At 42.6% G+C, this 20,335-nt stretch overlaps 3 protein-coding genes and 1 pseudogene across 4 annotated transcripts; 2 read left to right on the top strand and 2 right to left on the bottom strand.

The window, feature by feature from the left end:
* Positions 1-1,826: 1,826 nt before the first annotated feature.
* Positions 1,827-5,762, bottom strand: LOC146961102 (cytochrome P450 2K4-like). The gene is made up of 9 exons (XM_085771209.1): positions 5,538-5,762; positions 4,334-4,496; positions 3,947-4,096; positions 3,680-3,840; positions 3,401-3,580; positions 2,811-2,952; positions 2,557-2,741; positions 2,136-2,277; positions 1,827-2,048 (listed from the first exon to the last, which is right to left on the bottom strand). Exons 1-9 carry the CDS (start codon positions 5,742-5,744, stop codon positions 1,861-1,863), a joined length of 1,518 nt encoding a protein of 505 aa, XP_085627335.1. The 5' UTR covers positions 5,745-5,762; the 3' UTR covers positions 1,827-1,860.
* A 634-nt stretch (positions 5,763-6,396) lies between these two features.
* Positions 6,397-11,390, bottom strand: LOC146961103 (cytochrome P450 2K1-like). Its single transcript, XM_085771213.1, has 9 exons — positions 11,120-11,390; positions 10,114-10,276; positions 9,851-10,000; positions 9,601-9,761; positions 9,330-9,509; positions 8,280-8,421; positions 8,008-8,192; positions 6,701-6,842; positions 6,397-6,619 (listed from the first exon to the last, which is right to left on the bottom strand). Exons 1-9 carry the CDS (start codon positions 11,324-11,326, stop codon positions 6,453-6,455), a joined length of 1,497 nt encoding a protein of 498 aa, XP_085627339.1. The 5' UTR covers positions 11,327-11,390; the 3' UTR covers positions 6,397-6,452.
* Positions 11,391-15,132: 3,742 nt separating this feature from the next.
* On the top strand, positions 15,133-16,329 carry LOC146961104 (cytochrome P450 2K3-like; annotated as a pseudogene). The gene is made up of 5 exons (XR_015035268.1): positions 15,133-15,339; positions 15,428-15,590; positions 15,672-15,821; positions 15,907-16,067; positions 16,148-16,329. The product of XR_015035268.1 is annotated as a cytochrome P450 2K3-like (transcript).
* Positions 16,330-16,691: 362 nt separating this feature from the next.
* LOC146961105 (cytochrome P450 2K1-like) lies at positions 16,692-17,841 on the top strand. The gene is made up of 4 exons (XM_085771613.1): positions 16,692-16,833; positions 17,006-17,190; positions 17,419-17,560; positions 17,645-17,841. Exons 1-4 carry the CDS (start codon positions 16,809-16,811, stop codon positions 17,839-17,841), a joined length of 549 nt encoding a protein of 182 aa, XP_085627739.1. The 5' UTR covers positions 16,692-16,808.
* Positions 17,842-20,335: the final 2,494 nt, after the last annotated feature.

The following is a 20,335-nucleotide window of genomic DNA, read 5'->3' on the forward strand; positions in this document are numbered from 1 at the left end:
GTAGCCTATTTAGCATCATGTGTAGCAGCATCTAGCTAATGTTAGCTAATACATTTTACCTTAAGTTAAAGTTGTTGTTGTGGATGCTGTGTTGGTTCATTGACAGGTCAATCAGCAGGTTGTTCTAGTATCTGTAAACAAACAGTGGAGAAACAGATGATTGAACTTTGGAATATTGTATCTAAAGTAAACTGACTGAACAACCTGTACTTTTATCAGAGTCATATTCTACCAGGATAATTGGAACCACTGACACCAAAGCAAATGGGTGAGAAACTGGTGACAAAGTCTAGAGACCAGAATGATACGGCAGTAAAACTGGTCAACAACAGATCAAGGATCAGTTTAATGCTTCGGACAAGAGCTCTCCAACCATGTCCAGGTCCAACAGCAGAAAGTTGACCTCCAGACATGGGGAATAGCACATGGTTGATGTCATGGGAGTTACACTGTGTGCCAGTTTTAGAGCCATCCACAATGATCACAGCTGCAGGAAGTGTAAGGACACAATACAAGGGAACCTGAAATTGTCTCTTTCCTCACCCTCCAAAACCACAACGTAACACACAAGTGCTGACTCATAAGTATCAGGAAGTAAAACAGCAACAAGTTCAGTGAAATGGCACTAGGCCCTTCAGACAGTGTTCTGTAGGATGCACTGGATTTCTGTGCCTGATTGTCGCTGTGTGTTGGATATGCACTCCATTAAAAACTTGAAATGTAAAATTTAACATATGTGACAGTTGAGGTTCCTGTCACTATGCCTCCAATTGATCATGCGCCCTGGCTACTTGGCTAGTGGTTAGCAGGCATGACTGTAACCCGGGAGTCTGGGGTTTGAAGCCCGCCCGGGCCCTCTTCACCTTGCCACACATACAATTATTGTGCCTACACCACAGGCGGACAAACACAGGAAACACTGAGGCAGCAGGTTGGAGATGTGCTGACATCATGGGAAGTTTCATCCTGGAGCTGCTCGGAGCAGATCTTTTCTTAGTGCTGAGGCCACAGGTTCCTCCGTCAGAGAATTAAAAACCATGATGAGAAGGTGAGGGGGATATGCAGAATATGCATAACAACACGCTGCTGGGAAAACCTGCAGCGTTTCCTCATAACAATATTCCTCTGGGGGGGGAAACCAACAAAATTGTGTGAGTGGCTCCCGAGGGCCTGTGTTGCAACAACAGTTATAGAAGCATTTAGATCTCTCATACAGGTGCAGTACAGAAGGCATGCTCACAGATGTAAAACCTTCAGGTTTCTGAGGAGCAGTTTTGAAGCTCCATGCCACCAAACTCCTGCTGCTCACCATCTACAGAATCCAGTGACATCCTCAAGAAGCTCAGTCCACCTTCACCTTCAGTCTGCCCCAGGATTGAGCATTTTCCCCCTAGTCTGTGCACCAGCTCTACACAAAGTTTGGTGCAATCCAACTCGCACTTGATCTCAGTTCATTTAATTCTATATCAGAATGACCACCGGCCTCTTTGGTGTCAAATAAAGCTTTTATTGGTTGGACAGGTGTATTGGTATGGAACATATGAGATTGCTTTACTTTACAGTAGTAGTAGTAGTAGTAGTAGTTTATTCAATCTTTTACACAAAATTATTTACAGTTGAGCATCAATTACAGTCAGTCAACCTTCCATAATACCATCATTTGTTGAACTAGTTCATAAATAGATCGAAAAGGTGTAGGCTGAAGCTATCTAGCTTATAGATGCCTACCCTTTGGATTGGTTGGAAGTTAGTTTTATAGGTGTTTCCCCAAATCTCTACACAGTATGACAGATATGGTAATATGAGCGTGTTGTATAGTGTATAATAATGTGGTTTTTCGTTATCAAGCCCTTCTGCTCCTCACATACGGGGGACAGCACAGAGTTTATGAGGTGAAGGGCTGTGAGTGATGCCCACAGATGGAGTCAGATCCAGGTCATCCTCTGAAACTCCAGGTGGAGGAGTGAAGCGGAACTGCTGCAGGAGGGTGATGAAGAAGAGGAAGAGCTCCATCCTGGCCAGACTCTCTCCAAGACAGACTCTACGACCTGCAGGAGAGGCAGGGAAGGAAAATGTTTACGCATCATCTGTGACTAAGTGGAGGGCAATGAGAAGAAGTGCTAAAGCTCACTAACCTGCAGAAAAAGGTATGAAAGCATCTCTTTTCATGAACTTTCCATCTTTGTCCAGGAAGTGAGCCGGATGGAAGGAACGAGGTCTCTCCCACTCGTTCTCATCGTACAGGACCGACGTCAGCAGAGGATACACTGTGGTTCCCTTTAGACATGAAGCAGTTTGAAAAGCTTTTTCTCAGCCAAATATAGGCTACAGATATATTGAGGAGTAACAAAAAATAAAATTTGATATACATTCAAAGCATGTTAAACAATATGTTCACGTTTCTGAATATATAACCTGACAACTATTTATGGATTTCAGTGCAATTTTGTGCAGCTATCACTTCATTCACCAATTGTTTTTGACATTTGTAGTTATTGTGTATCATCCTATGTGTCGGCTTCTATCCTCCGCATCAGGAGCTCTGTTCAGTCTGACCTTCTTGATGAAGTGACCCTGGAAGGTGACGTCCTGACTGGTTTTGTGAGGCAGGGCCATGGGAACGATGTTGGCCAGTCTCTGAGTCTCGTGGATGACAGCGTCAGTGAAGGGCAGGTTCTTCCTGTCTTCAACCTGCACCTGACGACTTCCTATCACACTGCTGATCTCCTGCTGGACCTGGTCTGAGAGAGATAGGATCTGTTTATGATGCCTCTTATGATGTGAATTTCTGCACATCTGCAACTCCTTACCTTGGATTTTGGGATATTTCGCCATTAGGAGAAGTCCCCATCTGATTGTAGTTGATGTTGTTTCAGTGCCGGCAGCAAACAGATGAATAACTGTTACCAAAAGGTTTTCATTATGGAAGTGACTGTTGGTGATCTCAGAGTTCTGCACATATGGAGAAAAATCAAGAAAATCTTTATGTCAACATGGCGTCAGTGATCGACTGGTTATTAAGTAGAACATGATAAGAACATGACAGGTGTGAAGGGCTATTGTGCAGGATCTGGCTCCATGAACAGCTTGGAGCAGGAATCTGGTGCAGTTAAAGTCTGTTTGGAACTCTCTGTACTTCATTGTGCCACCTTGAGTGTAGGTTTTCATTGTACCATTATAAACATGTGGAGACCCAATAATTTAAGAGGGAGGAGCTCACATTCACTAACGTGCACACACAGGTGGAACAAAGACCAGAGAAGCTCAGATAACAACACACAGGGAGGTGTTACCTCTTTCTCTGCTGAGGACAAAACAACAGATGATTGTTCAGTCCTACTCAAGTCTTAAACATCGACATGTAAATAATCAGCGATAGTGAAGGCAGCTGATTACCAACCTCCAGACGTTGCTTCCTAACCAGGAAGGCGTCTATAAAACCTCTGCACATCTCTGGATTGAGGGTCTCAGTCAGACGTCTGAGCAGCTCCAAGTTCATTTTCTTACTGGCTATGTGCAGTTTGTAGAATTTCTGTTTGTTAGCGATCCATCTCCCCAGCCACGGGAACAAGTTGTACACCTGTCAAAATATAATGTAGTATAAGATTAACCAGATCCAGAACCTTGAATTCAGTTCTATGCAGTTTCAGCAGTTGCTGAATGTGTTGGATTCATAAACCTGTATTGATGGGGAGCCAATAAGTTGACCAATTTTATTTACTCGATCCACCATGGATGTAAATTCAGGATCATCATATTCAAACCTGCTGCCATAGACCATGGAGCAGATGATGTTAGAGACTGCACAGTTCACTGGTTGGGTCGCATCAAAGGCTTCTCCTGCAACCATCAAACAACAACAACAATTGAGAATCATGAAACATGTTTTTAAACCTGAGATGTTGCTGATCATGCAGGTGGTGTGAATGAAAAATGAAACCAGCACCTTTGAATTTCTTCACCACCTCAGTGAGGTAGTGAGCCTCCTCAGAGATTTTGTCCTCACAGGCCTTTTTACCCATCCCATAATCTCTCAGGTTGGTCAAAGCAAAGCGTCTCATTTCTTTCCATGAATCCCCATTGGACCATAAAACCCCTGAGACGAAGCATTTCAAATAAATATGTGATTATAAAGAGGTAAATACAAAATATTTAAAACAGAACCATGTCCTTGACTGACTCTCACCCTGACATAATTGCACTGTCTCTATATATATCAGTGAATATTTAACATTTCCTACCAGATGTTTTCCATCAGAAAGACCTTAGTCGACTATGGAGGCGTCATTGTGGAAACAGTGCATGGAGAAGGTCTTGTTCCTTCTTGTCTTACCGTGTCCTTGACTGACTTCTTGCATAATGAGCATTGCATCTCTTTCTCCAAACTCTTCAGCGTAGTTGACGAGTGCCTCCTTCACCGTCCTGTATCCTGCCAAGACCACCACCTTCTGCGGGCCCATGTAGATGGTGAACACTGATCCATATTTCTTTGAAAACTAAAAACAACAGCATATATTACATACGTACATGTTCTTGTGTACATTTATATCATAATGACTGACCCGTTATCATAAATACTCCTTTTTTAAATTCATACTTATAATATTTGTACCTACAACAACAAAACACTGACATAATTGGCTTCATGCACAGCTCCACTACTTCCTGATCTTAAGCCAGCTCCTTTATTTCCTGTCTTACATTATTGGACAAACTGATTAATCCAGGTGTGTCTGAACCATTGTTGTGAGGTCATCAGACACACCTGGATTAATCAGTTTGTCCAATAATGTAATACAGGAAATAAAGGAGCTGGCTAAAGTTCAGGAAGTAGTGGAGCTGTGCATAAGATTAGATTAGATTAGATTAGATTAGATTGCTTTATTTGTACCCGCAGGTACATTTGGCTCGCAGTGAGAGACATTCATACAAAAACAATACAATAAATAAGAAACAGTAAAAATACCTACACTATCATTATACCCATCATCATTCTATGCTGCCTCATAAAGTGCATGTAAAGTGGCTAACCTCAAAGTGCCCAGCATAGGTGCATAAGTGGCACACAACAACAAATCATCATCATCATCATCATCATCATCATCATCATCATCATCATCAACAACAACATATAGTTATCATCATCATCATCATCATCATCATCATCATCATCATCATCATCATCAACATCACCACCACACCTCAACCATCATCAGGATATCAACTCTTATTAAGATGTATGATGGCTGCAGGGACAAAACGAGCCCTAGCATATAGCCTATTCACTACAATATTATATAGAGGGAGGATATACAGTTCATGTTCTCTTAAGCCTACCACACACACAAAGATAATCTGGATAATCACGACCAAGGACAAAGATCGCCCGATTATCCCAGGCTCTTAAGATTATTTTATGAGATTCTCCTGTGGTGTGGTGTGTTAAGAGTCAAATTCTCCCGACAATTGGCACACACCTGGAAGAAGCACTTTTACCTATCGCAAGTTTCTACAACAAAAACAGTCACATAATTTACCTTCAGTAATGTATTGTAGGGTCTCTTCAGGTCCAGCTGCAGCAGGTTCCCCAGCAGAGGAAGTGGTCTGGGACCTGGAGGCTCCTTCCTTTGGTCCTGGGAGCTGAAGCTGAAGGTTGAAACAAAGTAGAGCAGCAGCAGGATCAGTAGAGTCCCCAACAGAGAGACAGAACTGGACGTCTGCAGAAACAGATCTAATATCCCCATAGTCTTAACAAAGTGTCCAGAAGCTCAGAGTGTCCTGGATTCAGGTGAAGAAAAGGCTTAATCTATCTAATGGGAGAGATAAGGGAGGGGGAGGGACAAAGTGTTGAAACCTGGCCCCACAGAAGAAACATCAGGTTAATGTTTAATAGAACCTGGGTCACACAGACAGCTCTTCACTGCTGTGCATAATATTTACAGTATAAAGTGTGCATGTGTGTGTTATGTAAGGATCATTGTTCATCTCTTTCTTTGCTAAAACAGAAACTTTGCACAAACATTTGACCGAAAACAGCACTGACACGAATCCACACAGCACAATTTGTGGTAGAGAAGTTTGACATGTTTATTATTGACATCAAATCATACATTTTTTCGTTTTCATCTCAAATTACAAGAAAAGCAGGGCGCAGTGGGTAGAGCAGGCGCCCGATATACAAAGGCTACAGACCTCGCTGCAGTTATTCCCCCTCTCTCTGCCTCCCCATTTCCTGTCTCTCTCAACTGAACTATGAAATAAAGGCAAAAAAGGCCAAAAAATATACTTTTAAAAAATTACAAGAAAAGGTGTTTGTGCTCTCCAGGTATAGGACGACCAGCCTACACGTCCAACTACAGAGATTTTCTTTATTACATCAGTGAATGTAACATTTTTACAAACTGTTTAACTACTTTAAAACTCTCTAATCTTCCCTTACACACAGGGTATGCTCACAGTTTTTGAGGTAAAGGGTTGAGGGTGAGGCGCAAATTAACTTCATCCAGTTCATCTTCTGAAACTCCAAGTGGAAGAGAAAAACGGAACTGCTGCAGGAGGGTGGTGAAGAAGATGAAAAGCTCCATCCTAGCCAGACTCTCTCCTGGACACGCTCTGCGACCTGCAACAGAACAAAAGAAACTCTGGAGCTCATCTGAAAACCAGACATGAAAAACAGAAGCAAGTGCTGAAGCTGCCAAACCTGCAGAAAAAGGTAGGAAGGCGTCTCGCTTGACAAACTTTCCATCTTTGTCCAGGAAGTGAGCAGGATGGAAGGAGTGAGGTCTCTCCCACTCAGTCTCATCAAACAGGACGGACGACAGGAGAGGAAACACCGTGGTCCCCTGTGGACAAGACAGGACACACATGTCCAATATGATATTCTCTCAAACTGCTCACTAATTGTTCAAGACACCAGGTAAACACTTGACACTTTCACTTTTGTTTTTGGGACATGAAGATGATTTGAAAGTAGAAGAAGAGTAGCTGCACTCAAGGGTCATTAGAGAAGATGCCCAGGTTTAAATGAACCAGACTAAACATTATCCCCTGGTCGTCATATTCAACAGTCCTAACTAGTTCACTTTATTTGTCTCTGTAAAGCTGGGGACACACGATTTTCACAGTTGTGGCCGATTTAGAAAAGACTATGAGTTCACACTAACCGACTGGCTTCAGCAGATTGTTGTGACGACTGGGGATCACACACTTAATGACTTCGCCAGATGAGGGAGCACGACTACATGATTTGTCAAACCAACTGAAGGCACCTGAACGCACCAAACTCTCACAAAAATCTTTAAGAGTGTAGTGTGTAGTGATTTCCACAGATACAGTTAGTTGAGTTAACTTGTGACTCGCTTTATTAGCGGAAGTGATTCCCCCCGTGAACGCGGCTGCTAGGCAACCATGTCAACACATTTTACAGTGTAAACAAACATGGACGGCATATGGCTCGTTGCTGCTGCGGTTTGCGCAGCTATCTTCTGTGAGAAATCCATTAAAAAGAAAAAAACGGGTCTGGATCAAGTTGTGGAGGAGTCAACGTTAAGTTCATATGCTGTTTCAATTGTCCCCCCTCCTCTTTTTCATTGGCCTTGGGTGGCGTGTTTGTGGTTGGGTCGGTAACCAGTACACACGACCCGACTGCGTCCAGAATCGGCTCAAAAAAATTAAACATGTTTGAACTGCTGCGACTGAAGTCGGACGATGTCTGTTCGCCTCACACACTTGCCGATTTGAGTCTGCACCCCATCACACACTAACAGATTTCTGCGCCAACTCAGCAGGCCGACTGTCTCCAACTAGTGCCGACTGGTGCAGACTAGACTCGACTGCGAATCGTGGGTAAAATCGGGCAAAAAATTGTGTAGTGTGTCCCCAGCTGTCTTAGGTCTTTAACCTAACCTTTATTATTATTATTATTATTATTATTATTATTATTATTATTATTATTATTATTATTATTATCTATTTTTTTGCCGAGTCAGCCTAGGCCTCTGTTTGAACCTTTCTGATGAAGTGGCCCTGGAAGGTGACGTCTTTGGAGGTTCTGTGAGGAATCCCCTGTGGAACGATGTTGGCAACTCTCTGTGTCTCATGTATGACAGCGTTGGTGAAGGGCAGGTTCTTCCGGTCTTCAACCTGCACCTGACAACTTCCCACGACGCTGCTCAACTCCTCCTGGACCTGAGCTAGAAGATCAAAACTTCTTTTTGTTCTCGTGAAACATTGTTTTTGTTGTTGCTGTGTGAAAGCTGCAGATGTCTGAAGGTCCTTACCCTGTATATTTGGGTTCTTGGCCATCAGCAGAAGTCCCTGTTTCAGTGTGGTTGCTGTTGTTTCGGTGCCAGCAGAAAAAAGATTTGTAACTGATTTCAGCAGGTTTTCATTGTGGAAGTGACTGTTGACAACCCCAGATTCCTGCAGGTGATAAAGCGTTAGCAGCTGTTTCCACTTAGTGTCTAATAAACCTCAAGTCCTGCACCATAATAGCACTATACAATTAAGTACTGGTTTGAATTGTGGGGATTTCTCATGAACTCTGTTGGGGCTTCCAGCTCCTCTAAGCCCCATTCCTTCCTGACAAGGTGTTGGAAAAACTTCCTGTTACTACCTCTGAAGGACCACCTATCACCTGCCTACCAGCCAGTCACACCTGCCACCAATCTGGCAAACATTCATATTAGTCTTTTCACTCTTGTTGTTTGCCAGATTGTGGTCCCAGTTGGCCTGCGTAAGCCTTTTAAGTATTCTACACCGGTCTGTTTTCCCTGCCAGTCTGCCTGATCCTTGTATGTTCTTTGGTTTCTCCTGTTTGCCTGTCCGACTTTTGAACCTCTGCCTGGTGGCACTCCTCGTAGATATTTGGACTTGTCTGTTTGTCTTTCTGCTCCTTAAAAACCAAGTAAAAGCTTTAAGGTATATTTCTTGTGTTCATCTGGTAATTCTGGTAAATCCTATTTGACTCATGACAGGATTTAATCCTCTCTGAGCCCCATGGCTGTGTACCAGGTACTTACAGGTAATTCCTTACTAGCTACCCTGGCTCATTACTTCATTGATATTTAACTGTCTCAACATCATCACACAAAATGAACACAAAGGACCTCCAGGTTAATGACAGTTGACTGTTTCTGCAGTGGACTGAACCGGTATTTAAAATATGTGAAGACCCTAGAGTTAAAAGCAACAACAGGTTGTTGAGAAAACTAATATTTTCCTATGTTTAAATGAGCCATGAAAAACAAAAACAAAAAAATGCTGTGTACATCTGGAGACACATTGACACAGATTCAAACCCAAAATATCACCACAGAGATTTTTCCAACCTCCAGTTTTTTCTTGTGGACCAGAAAGGCGTCCACGAGGCCTCTGCACATCTGTGGGTTGAGGGTGTCTTCCAGACGTCGGAACAGCTCCAAGTTACGTTTCGTAATGAGAGAATCTATATTATGGAATTCCTTCCTGCTTGCAATCCATCTAAAGACCCATGGGAACAGGTTGTACATCTGGCAAAGACAGAAAAATTCAGATATTTTCAACAGGAGAGTGAAAAACAAACACCTCTATTCATTCTCAGTGGTTTATGTCCTATTGTACCTGCATGGAAGGAGAGAACAGAAGCTGTAAGTGCCTGCATACTCGGTTCACGTGAGATGTAAACTGTGGATCATCACATTCATACCTGCTGCCATAGACCATGGAGCAGATGATATTAGAGACGGCATAGTTGATTGGTTGAGCTGTTGCAACAGTTTTTCCTGCAACAAGGGAAACAGCAAAACAAGTCAGTGCTTTTTGTCACAGAGAATGTCGTCCATATGGCTGATTACCATCATAAATCATTCACCTTTGCATTTCCTAAACACTTCGGTCAGATAGTTACACTCCTCAATGATTTTGTCCTCAAAAGCCTTTTTACCCATCCCAAAGTCTTTGAGGTTGGTTAAAGCAAAACGCCTCATTTCTCTCCACGAATCCCCGTTGGACCACGAGATACCTGAGTTGAAGGAGGAAACAAAATGTGTTTAATGTACAACTGAGGGGTAAAGGTTGTCAGCATTGCTGTAAGTGCATCACTGAGGTAAATAAAGATTTTTTTTCTTTACTTACCATGCCCCTGATTAGTTTCATGCATAATACGTATTGGATCTCTGTCTCCAAACTCTTCAGCGTAGTTGACGAGTGCCTCCTTCACCGTCCTGTATCCTGCCAGGACCACCACCTTCTTTGGACCCATGTAGACGGTGAAGACGGATCCATATTTCTTGGCAAACTATGAACAGGAGCACACGTTAAATTTGCTTTCTTAAAGGGACAGTTGAGATTTTCTGACCTGGTGTTGTGTGAGGTAGTTATAGAGACATGGACAAAATTGTTGGTACCCTTCTACTAAGGAAAGAAAATCCCACAATTGTCACAGAAATAACTTGAAATTGACATAAGTAATAATACATACAAATGTAATAAATAATTAATTAACGAAAATCAGACATTGCTTTTGAATTGTGGTCCAACAAAATTATTTAAAAAAAAACAAACTAATGAAACTGGCCTGGACTAAAATGATGGTACCCTTAACTTAATCTTAATTTAAAGGGATTGTACTAATGTTGCTGGCACAGAGATCATTTCATGCCGATGTAACCAGATGTAAATATTTATATATTTTGGACCTGTCAAAATGTATAAAACAATTAAACTATAAAAAAAAAATCTGAAAATTAGTTTTATTATGCACCCCTCTAGGGTTCTGTTGATGTATTATTTTTTTGAAAATTAATCATTTTGATGAAAAAGTTATAGCTATGACCTTTAATATTTGGTGATTTCTGTAACTCTCAATGAGACTTCTTCACTTGACGGCTCCTCGTGAGCAAACTGCTCAAGCTGTCTAAGGTTTGAAGTCTGCCTTCTCCAGACTGCATGTTCCAGCTCCTTCCACAGGTGTTCAACAGGATTTGAATCAGGGCTCATAGAAGGCCATACTTTAGAACAGTCCAGTGTTTTGTTCTTAGCCATTCTTGGAGCCATTCTTAGAGTAGATCTGTATATGAGTACCTCTGAACTACCTGTCTAAATAAACACACATGCACACTCATAGTCACAACATCTTTACCTTCAGTAATGTCTTGTCAGGTGCCTTATGGTCCAGCTGCAGCAGGTTCCCCAGCAGAGGAAGTGGTCTGGGCCCTGGAGGTTCTTTCCTGTCGTCCTGGGAGCTGAAGCTGAAAGTCAAAACAAAGAAGACCAGCAGCAGGATCAGTAGAGTCCCCAACAGAGAGACAGAACTGGAAGTCTGGAGGAGCAAATCTAATATTCCCATGACTTCAATAAATATTATCCCAGGGTGTCTCAACCACACAGCTTTCCTTCTAGAGTCTTGAGCTCTGTGGAAAGAAGCATTTTGTAGTTTCCTATGGAGAATAGGTCCAGCCCATGGGGAGGGGTCATCCCAGCAAGCCCTGGTAGGCTAACCTGCTGCTAAGTAACTGGAGTTCTGTTTACACTAGCAAAGTTCCTGGAGAAATTTAGTAGATGGGAACTTTACAGGGACATCTTCTCACTTGGCAATCTAGACTGTTTTGTCTCCATTGCAGAGTAGGACCAACTGAACTCTTGGGGCAATGTAATCATTGTGCAACAGTTTTTCTTTTACTTGTTGTTGTTTCCAGCAGTGTAAACGCTTTCTACTAATCGTCTTCTTTTGCTGGGTTTTAAAAATGCTGCTAATTTTTGTGCTTTCTGTCTGTGTCACATTTCACTTTGAGCATATCCAACCAGCTCTGAGTAAACCTCAAGCCCCACCTCAGGTGTTTTTTTTGGGCCACAGGGACTCATTTACCCTCAGTAAAAGTTCAGGGGAGTTGTCGTTTGTGGCTAGTTTTACGCCCTGGGCGAAACCATCCCTTGACTACAGCCTCTGAACCTCTAAAAAATACACAATTTAAAATAGTTTTTGTTTGTGAGTGTAGGGCCAGCAACATGATGATATTTTGAATATAAAGTAATGTTCCTGTCATTACTTTATATTCAAAATATCATCACTGTTCCATCTGTAGGCTAAACTAAACTCACTTCTCTGCTGAAGTCGGTGTGGTTTTGGAAACAGCGTGACGTTGCTCATTAGAAACATCATGACAGTCCAGGGTCCTTTTTAACACATGATCATGTCGCAGTTCATTCATGTTGTTTACCAGAGACCGGACATTGAAGAGGAAGAAGAGGAATATTGCTGGGCATCCCATAGCAACATTACCAAAATGAAGCCAACTTCAGGGCGAGGAGTTTAGCGCTTAACCCTCCTTTCTTTCCCCGCATGAGAGCCCTCTGGGCCGGCGGAGCATCCGACGTGAGACCTCAGCAGTCGCAAGTTGATCCCCCACGCCCCCCTCGCCTCTCCTGACACACACACAACCTGTAGTAGGCCTATGACTCTCAGCAGCAAGTTGACGTGACATAGGGGCGCCCCAGCGACCACTCCACTAACTTGACAGCGAGTTTTGTTTTGTCTTTTTTTTTTTTTTTTTTGGAGAGCGCTCGTGCGCCCTCACAAAGATTGCGCCCTGGGCCCATATTGCCCATAGCTAAAACCGGCCCTGATGGAGATGCATGCCAATGACCCGGGCCCCGACAAATTTCCTGCAGTGGAAACAAGGCTTTGGTCAATGTTCTCTTAACTCTGAGTCAAATATTTATACAGCCTACACTAAGTTCTCAATTTACCCAAACAGACGAGTAGGGTGAAGCTGCAGTACCGGAGTAACCGTAGCTGTAGGACCGACCGCAGCTCTAGGACCGCAGCTGTAGGACCCGTTCGATTTACGTCACAGCGCTTCCTACCAAGTGGAGACTGCCGTTACCTGCTGATCATTTTTAATCTCGTCTGAAGTTACTGCCGTCAGATTTATCGACTACAAATCACCTCAAACGTGCTCCTAACTACTTTCTGGACATTGGACTCTCTCTATTCTACACTCTACTGGTCTTTTTACTAAAATTAAAGCTTGAATAATGTAGAATATTTATTAAAACATTTTCAAAAATAATATTATATATATTATCATATACATGTTAGGATGGGTATATTTGTGTAGTCTTATCTGTCATAAACACGTTTACTGTCGCGGATTTCCACCGAGCTCCTTTTTTTTTTTTTTTTTCACCGTGACCGACAAGAGCAGTGACAGGGAGGCTCTGAGCGCAGGTTTGGTTTTCAGCAGCGGTGTGGAAGATGGCAGATAGCCTCCACTGTCCCTGTAACAATCTACAAGTCATTTATTATGCTGTTAAATGACGGTAAATATGAAACATAAGGTAAATATCCATAGTTCTCCTCCTCTGCTGTCCTCTGATCAGAGCGCGTCCCTAGCAACGGCCTGTTTTACCTAGCAACGGTCTGGAAATCGACTGCTGGAATTATTTTTCTGTTGTTTAATCAGCTCCTTTATTCATTGCCTAAACACAATTACACTTCTCACTTAAACTGATCTGGCCTGTCTACACTCTACCTGATCTTTTTACTAAACTTAACCAACTCCTTTCTTCGTTGCCTAACCACTCAAACTCAAAATGCGAACTTGTAATATAAAATTCAAAGCGGAATAATATAACGGTCAAGCGGTGACCGTTTCCATAGTAACGCAGCAACTTCCGAACGTTGGGGGTGTCGGGGCGCTGTGACGTAAATCGAACGGGTCCTACAGCTGCGGTCCTAGACCTGCGGTCCTACAGCTACGGTTACTCCGGTACTGCAGCTTTATACTATTGAAACAGACGCACTGACTTGGGCTGGGTTCGAGCAGAAAACATATGCAAATGACTCAAGTTGTGTCGGGCCTTGGGCATCCTTTTCTTTTTTTTTTCCTTTTCCTAGTTGTTATGTGTGTTGTTTATTGTGAAATGCACTTGCTGCTGAATCGGTGCTGTTCATCATTAAAGAAGAGTACTGGCTTCCACACGGTTCATTTCATCATCATGTCATTATGATTGGTAGATTAGAATTATTATTATTATTATTTGAGCAGGTTTGGGCAGGGTTTTGTTGCAGGTTTCAAACTTTTTTGACCGTGAACCACCGATGCACTTTCTTTGTTGCATTGTTATTTTTTTCTTAGCCTATTAAATGTATTTTTTCCCCCTGTCAGCCAGTCTTGCTGTGTATGTTATTTTGTGTATATTTGATTATGACACTGAGGCCACTGGCAATTTCATTGTATTCTTTTTTACAATGTCAATAAAGCTTCTAATCTAATCTAACCTTATCTAATCTAACTGTGCCTTAAATTACAGTTGAGCTAAATTAAATGTCAGCTCGTTTATATCTTTTCCCTTAAGCTTCAGTTGAGCTAACCAATTTTATCTACAGTAAATTTCATGTTTTTCTTGAATATAAAGATAAACAAGATGAGGCAATGTTATCTAGTTTAGTTCTTTTCTGATTTGGGACTATGGCATTATGTGTAGCACAGATTAAGCTTTTTAAGAAAAGAGTTCTTAAAAGAATCCTTTTTGGAATCTCAGTATTTTTGTTTATGGATTATGGTTTCTTTGGTTCTCTGGCTTTGATGCAAGTTTGTTTTTTCAGTGTGACGACTGCAGAGGAGAATGGGGGCAAAACTATCGGATCAACTTGCTGACTACTCCTACTGTATATGCACCACTTTTGCAGCCCTAGAACACAGAAACTGATTTCCTCTGGCCATCTCTCCATCTTCCCGAGAGTGTAAGTGCTGTCATGTGCTCTGGTGAGCACACTGCAATATGTTGAGGATTTCTTAAAACATCTCAGATATACTGGTACACTGTTGTATATTTGGGCCACTCACACGTTTGAAACACAGTTAACATAGAAAACTCTCATAACTCTGTATCTCTAAACTCTCTCTATTCTAGTTAAAGAATAAGAGCAAGATGACAAACTAATATTGACAGTCAAACAACCGTGACAGTGAAGTGACCGTGAAGAGCTGTGATCTGAAAAGACCTCAGAGTAAATATTTAACTTGTATTTTCTGGTAACTCTTTCAACATCTGGTCCCTCCCCATGAACTGAGCCTATTTTCCATCCATAGCATTAAAAGCACAGATAAATATCAAAATGCTCACAGAGCCAAATCCACTGTTGAAGTCATGGGGATATTAGACGTCTTCCTTCAGTCCTCCAGTTCTGTTCCCTTACTGGGGGCACTGGTGGTCCTGCTACTGATCTACTTTGTCTTCTCATCCAGCTTCAGCTCCCAGGGCCACAGGAAGGATCCTCCAGGACCAAGACCAGTTCCCCTGCTGGGTAACCTGCTGCAGCTGGACCTGAAGAGACCCTACAACACATTACTGGAGGTGAGGAGCTGATCTCTGAACAACAACGCTCTACATATACAGACATAAAGGGATGTAAAGTACAATGACAATAATTCTACTGTTTCAGTTTTCCAAGAAGTATGGATCAGTGTTCACGGTGCATTTAGGACCCCAGAGAGTGGTGGTTCTGGCAGGATACAGGACAGTGAAGGAGGCACTCGTCAACCATGCTGATGAGTTTGGAGAAAGAGATCCGCTGCTAATAACACGTGAAACTGATCAAGGCCATGGTGAGGAGATAAATAAAGTCTGGGTTTATTGAGTATGCCAATTATCATGTTTTAAACTATAATGAGAAACTGTTATCTCAGGAGTTTTATGGTCCAACGGTGACTCCTGGAAAGAAATGAGACGCTTTGCTTTGACCAACCTCCGAGACTTTGGGATGGGAAAGAAGGCCTGTGAGGACAAAATCATCGAAGAGTGTGACTGCTTGATTGATGTCTTTAAGAAATTCAAAGGTAAATGTCTTGATCCATTATTTAAAATCAGATATGTGCTGAGATGCCTTTGAAAGTCTGCTTCTTGTTTTTGCTCCTCTTGCAGGGGAACCCTTTGATACGACCCAACCACTGAATTATGCTGTGTCCAATATCATCTGTTCCATTGTCTACGGCAGCAGATTTGAATACGATGATCCAAAGTTTACATCCATGGTTGATCAGACAAACAAACGAATTCAACTGGCAGGTTCCCCATCAATACAGGTATCACTTTAAATACAAGACACATAACTTTCAGTAATTTGGTGTAAAAAAAAAAGAAAATCTTTCATTTTATCCTCCAGATGTACAATATGTTCCCGTGGATCAGTAGGTGGCTTGGTGACCGACAGGAGTTCCAAAGTCTTACTGCCTTCATTAGAAAACAGAACTTCGCACTGGTCAATTGAAAAAGACACTCAATCATCAGATGTGCAGAGGAGTCGTGGACACCTTTCTGGTCCGAAAGCAAAATCTGGAGGTTTGAAAACTTCTTTTCTTTTTTATTTGTCCCAGCCAAGGTAATTTCACTCATCATCTAAACTTCTCATCTTGAGGACCCCTTGAAAATGAGATGGTGCATCCCAAGGGGATTATCCTAATTATATTTCCAGATCTATCAAATATTTCTTTAAATCCAGTTAAAGCACTTCATTCAAACTTTTCCTGGAGATGAATGTGCCTTATCTCACAATCCATGCTCCATATACTGTAGGTTCTGCAGGTAATTGTCACTGCCACTAGATGTCACCCTAGACCACCTCAGACCAATACAAATGCCTGATAGCACCTCCTGAGGTTAGTCTAACACATTAATAAGTGAATGAACGAAATGAATGTTACCTGCAGGAATCTGGAATTATTAACAGTCACTTCCACAATGAAAACCTGGTGGTGACCGTCCTGAATCTCTTTGCGGCTGGCACCGACACAACAGCAACAACACTGAGGTGGGGATTTCTGCTGATGGCCAAGTATCCAGGAATACAGGGTGAGGATCAGCAGAAGTGTCATGTCTGTTCACAAACACAAGAGGATCTGAACCTGATGTATTAGCATACTCACGCTGCTCACACATGTAGTGTTCACATGACTTTGATGTGCTGTTGGCACTGTATAATCAAATACAAATAGGATTATTTTGTTATGTTTTTTTTTCCCAGACCAGGTCCAGCAGGAGATCAGCAGTGTGATAGGAAGTCGTCAGGTGCAGGTTGAAGGCAGGAAGAACCTGCCCTTCACTGACGCTGTCATCCACGAGACACAGAGACTGGCCAACATCGTCCCCATGAACCTGCCTCACAAAACCAGTCAGGACGTCACCTTCCAGGGTCACTTCATCAAGAAGGTCAGACATGTTCTATAGTCATAAACACTGGTTCCCGTTTCCTCAGTCAGACAGATTTTCTGAAATGTTTGTTCTCTGTCAGAGCTTCAGAACCAGGGTTAGTCCAACCATGTAAATTTGGTCCATAATATAGAATGAAGAAGCTAATTTCTGGATTCCTCACATGTGGAAAAATGAAGCTGCTTCTTAGAATAAAGAAAACTCAGTCACATTCAGTGTTGTCCACAGGGAACCACAGTGTATCCTCTGCTGACGTCGGTCCTGTACGATGAGAACGAGTGGGAGAGACCTCGTTCCTTCCATCCTGCTCACTTCCTGGGCAAAGATGGAAAGTTCATGAAGAGAGAGGCCTTCATGCCGTTTTCTGCAGGTTAGTGACCTCAACTACCTGAACGTCTTCTCGTTCGTCGATGATGCGTAGCCTAAACATTTTCCTTCCCTGCCTCTCCTGCAGGTCGTAGAGTCTGTCTTGGAGAGAGTCTGGCCAGGATGGAGCTCTTCCTCTTCTTCACCACCCTCCTGCAGCAGTTCCGCTTCACTCCTCCACCTGGAGTTTCAGAGGATGACCTGGACCTGACTCCATCTGTGGGCTTCGTCCTCGCCCCTTCACACCATAAACTCTGTGCTGTGTCTTGTACGTTAGGCCTGTAAATGCTGCTTAAGCTTATTAGAGTTACATTATACCAACATTTTACTTTACTTTATGACTTCAGCAGCAGTGAAGCTGTTCAGGTCTCACTGCGGCTTAAGTTACCCTCATATCAGTATTGACACATAATAGAGACACAGTCATTTCATGTTGATTGATTTTTTCTACTGTTTTGGACTAGAACTTCAATACAATCTCTTTCACTTCTGAAGTAGCCTGCTCTCGATTTAAAGTCTGCAGTCGAGTTGACCCTTCACAACTCATGATTCTTCTGCCTCATTTTAACTTTTAGTCTGAAAGTCTAGAATTAAAGAAAAACTCTGCGCCTTTAAAAATGTCTCACGACCACAATCCATCACTGTCTGAACAAAAACATGAAATAAATAAATCACTGTCCAAGTTGAGAAAACACATCAAGCTCTGAAATGGTTCATAAATAAAGTTAAAGACGCAACATGAGGCTGAAGTTAAACTGTAAAAGTCTGGATCCAGCTCCAGCAGCTTCTACTTCTCACTGACTCATGTCCATTGGCTGAGAGTTGGTTGCTAGGAAAACCACAAGGTGGCGCTGTCATTCCTCTCAGTAACAGACACTGTTAAAGGGGACCTATTATGCTTTTCCAGCTTTTCAGACTTTTATATATGTTTAAAATGTTGGATAATGGTTCTAGAGGCCGTGGAAGTGTCATATCCTGAGGTTAATGCATTTGGAGGTAAACCCTGCTAGATAATTGGGATTTCTCTGCACACCTGTTACACTCGGTTGCGCTGAGTTTTTTTTCACATGAGCTCGCGTCTACGTCGATGCGTGCCGGACTCCCCTACATGGCCATGCCGAGGTCTCTGCTCCAGCCGGCCCCGCCTCCCCCCGTGCTGCTCTGTTGTGGCTGGTGTCACAGCGGAGAGCGGAGCGGACTACTTCCTGCTTCTTCCCTGCATGTTTTAGCGCTGTAGCGTCACTTTACTAAGTTTTATTTAGAAGTTTACGCCGACGTTTCATGTAAGTGAAGCTGTACCTGTGTGAGGAGCGACGTACCGCCGGGGCGACGTTGTTCGCCGGACCGACGTAACGCTGGACCGCCGGAGCACCGGAGCTCTGGAGCTGCAGCGGCTCCTCACACAGGCAGAGCCCGTCTGCAGGCCTCCTTGGCCGGGCAGGCGTCCGTGCTCATCGCGGTAGAGAAAACCATCGCTAATAAACATACCCGCAGGTTTTTTAGACGTTTACCGCTGTGTGGTTAGTCTATTTAGCAGAATGTTGGTCTCATTGATGAAATCTTGTGGCAGTTGAATTAGTTTGAATGAAAAGTGAAGCTGTGAGAAGGAGGAGGAGAGGAGCAGTGCTGCGGAGCTCTGTAGTCTATGTGCACAAATCACCACATTTACATCAATAAATAACTGTTTTATTATGAACTGACCAGTCTGCATATATTTTTAATTTATTTTATATATTTATTTTTGCATTTTTATATTACATGTTACATGGTTACAGTAGCCTACATGGCAAAGACTACTCTATACCATCTTTGGTTAGGGTGAGACTAGGTCATGGGTGCATTTCATTACACAATGTAGACTGGTCAGATGCAGACTGGAGATCTGGCAATTTGCCTACTGCAGATTTAGCTTTTGTTTGCATACTGCATTTTGGCCAAATCAGTAGGTACTAGTAGTAGACATCGTCATGGTAACACAATGCTGAGGGAGTGGTTCATTTGCATTTAAAGGGAGGGGCCACTGAAACAGACCGTTTTGCAGAGCCCTGTTTTTGAGAGTGCTGTGATGTTTGATCTTTGGGGTATTTTGACCGAAGCACATCACAGACATGTCTATAAGACACCCAGGAACTATTTTAGTTTGTGCAAAAAGGAGCATAATAGGTCCCCTTTAAAGTGTGAAAGTGTAGTTTTATCAGGTTGATGATCAGTGACGTTGACCTGTGGTGGAAAAGTTTACATTTACAATTTATATTTAGAAGTTTACATTAAACTCCAATAAACACTTGAAGAAGACAATAAGAGCACTGATCTTCAAAGTTAGAAGAACATGAAAGGTGAAAGATGAAGATGAAAAACAGCATTTTGTCTCCCCTCCGGGCCAGACTCTGGAGATGAGCTGTGTAACAGGCAAGAGACATCCACTATACAGCTGAGACTGATCTGACTCCATCGTCCTCTGGTGACATCTGGTGGCAGCAATGAGTGCTTACACGTCAACAACATTTAAGAGACAGCCTTCAGTCACTGGAGAAGGATGTTTTTATTGTTGTGTTTCCAGACAGATACAGAAGTTTCTCCAACATTAATTTCCCAGTCCATGTTGGACCGGTTCTGTCCATTATTTTTATGAACAGAATTTCTAGGCACAGCCAGCGGCCAGAGGGGGTCCGGTTCAGGAGCCACTGGATTTCATCTTTGCTTTTTGCAGATGATGTAGTCCTGTTGGCTCCTTAGAGCCAGGTGTTTCAGCATGTACTGGGGTGGTTTGCAGCTCAGT

The sequence above is a fragment of the Trachurus japonicus genome, chromosome 24 (assembly GCF_045865225.1).
Source record: "Trachurus japonicus isolate A0001 chromosome 24, Traja_1.0".
Taxonomy (NCBI): domain Eukaryota; kingdom Metazoa; phylum Chordata; class Actinopteri; order Carangiformes; family Carangidae; genus Trachurus; species Trachurus japonicus.

Excerpts from the sequence above, each read along its gene's own strand:
- LOC146961103 (XM_085771213.1), bottom strand. The coding sequence starts at position 11,326 with ATGGGAATATTAGATTTGCTCCTCCAGACTTCCAGTTCTGTCTCTCTG. Across the intron at positions 8,193-8,279 it reads CAAGAACCCAAATATACAGG|CTCAGGTCCAGGAGGAGTTG; the intron begins GTAAGGACCTTC and ends TTGATCTTCTAG. Across the intron at positions 6,620-6,700 it reads CTTCCTACCTTTTTCTGCAG|GTCGCAGAGCGTGTCCAGGA; the intron begins GTTTGGCAGCTT and ends GTTCTGTTGCAG.
- LOC146961102 (XM_085771209.1), bottom strand. The coding sequence starts at position 5,744 with ATGGGGATATTAGATCTGTTTCTGCAGACGTCCAGTTCTGTCTCTCTG. Across the intron at positions 3,581-3,679 it reads TTGGCTCCCCATCAATACAG|GTGTACAACTTGTTCCCGTG; the intron begins GTTTATGAATCC and ends ATATTTTGACAG. Across the intron at positions 2,953-3,400 it reads TTAGGAAGCAACGTCTGGAG|AACTCTGAGATCACCAACAG; the intron begins GTTGGTAATCAG and ends CCATATGTGCAG.
- LOC146961105 (XM_085771613.1), top strand. The coding sequence starts at position 16,809 with ATGGCCAAGTATCCAGGAATACAGG. Across the intron at positions 16,834-17,005 it reads CAAGTATCCAGGAATACAGG|ACCAGGTCCAGCAGGAGATC; the intron begins GTGAGGATCAGC and ends TTTTTTTCCCAG. Across the intron at positions 17,561-17,644 it reads CTTCATGCCGTTTTCTGCAG|GTCGTAGAGTCTGTCTTGGA; the intron begins GTTAGTGACCTC and ends CCTCTCCTGCAG.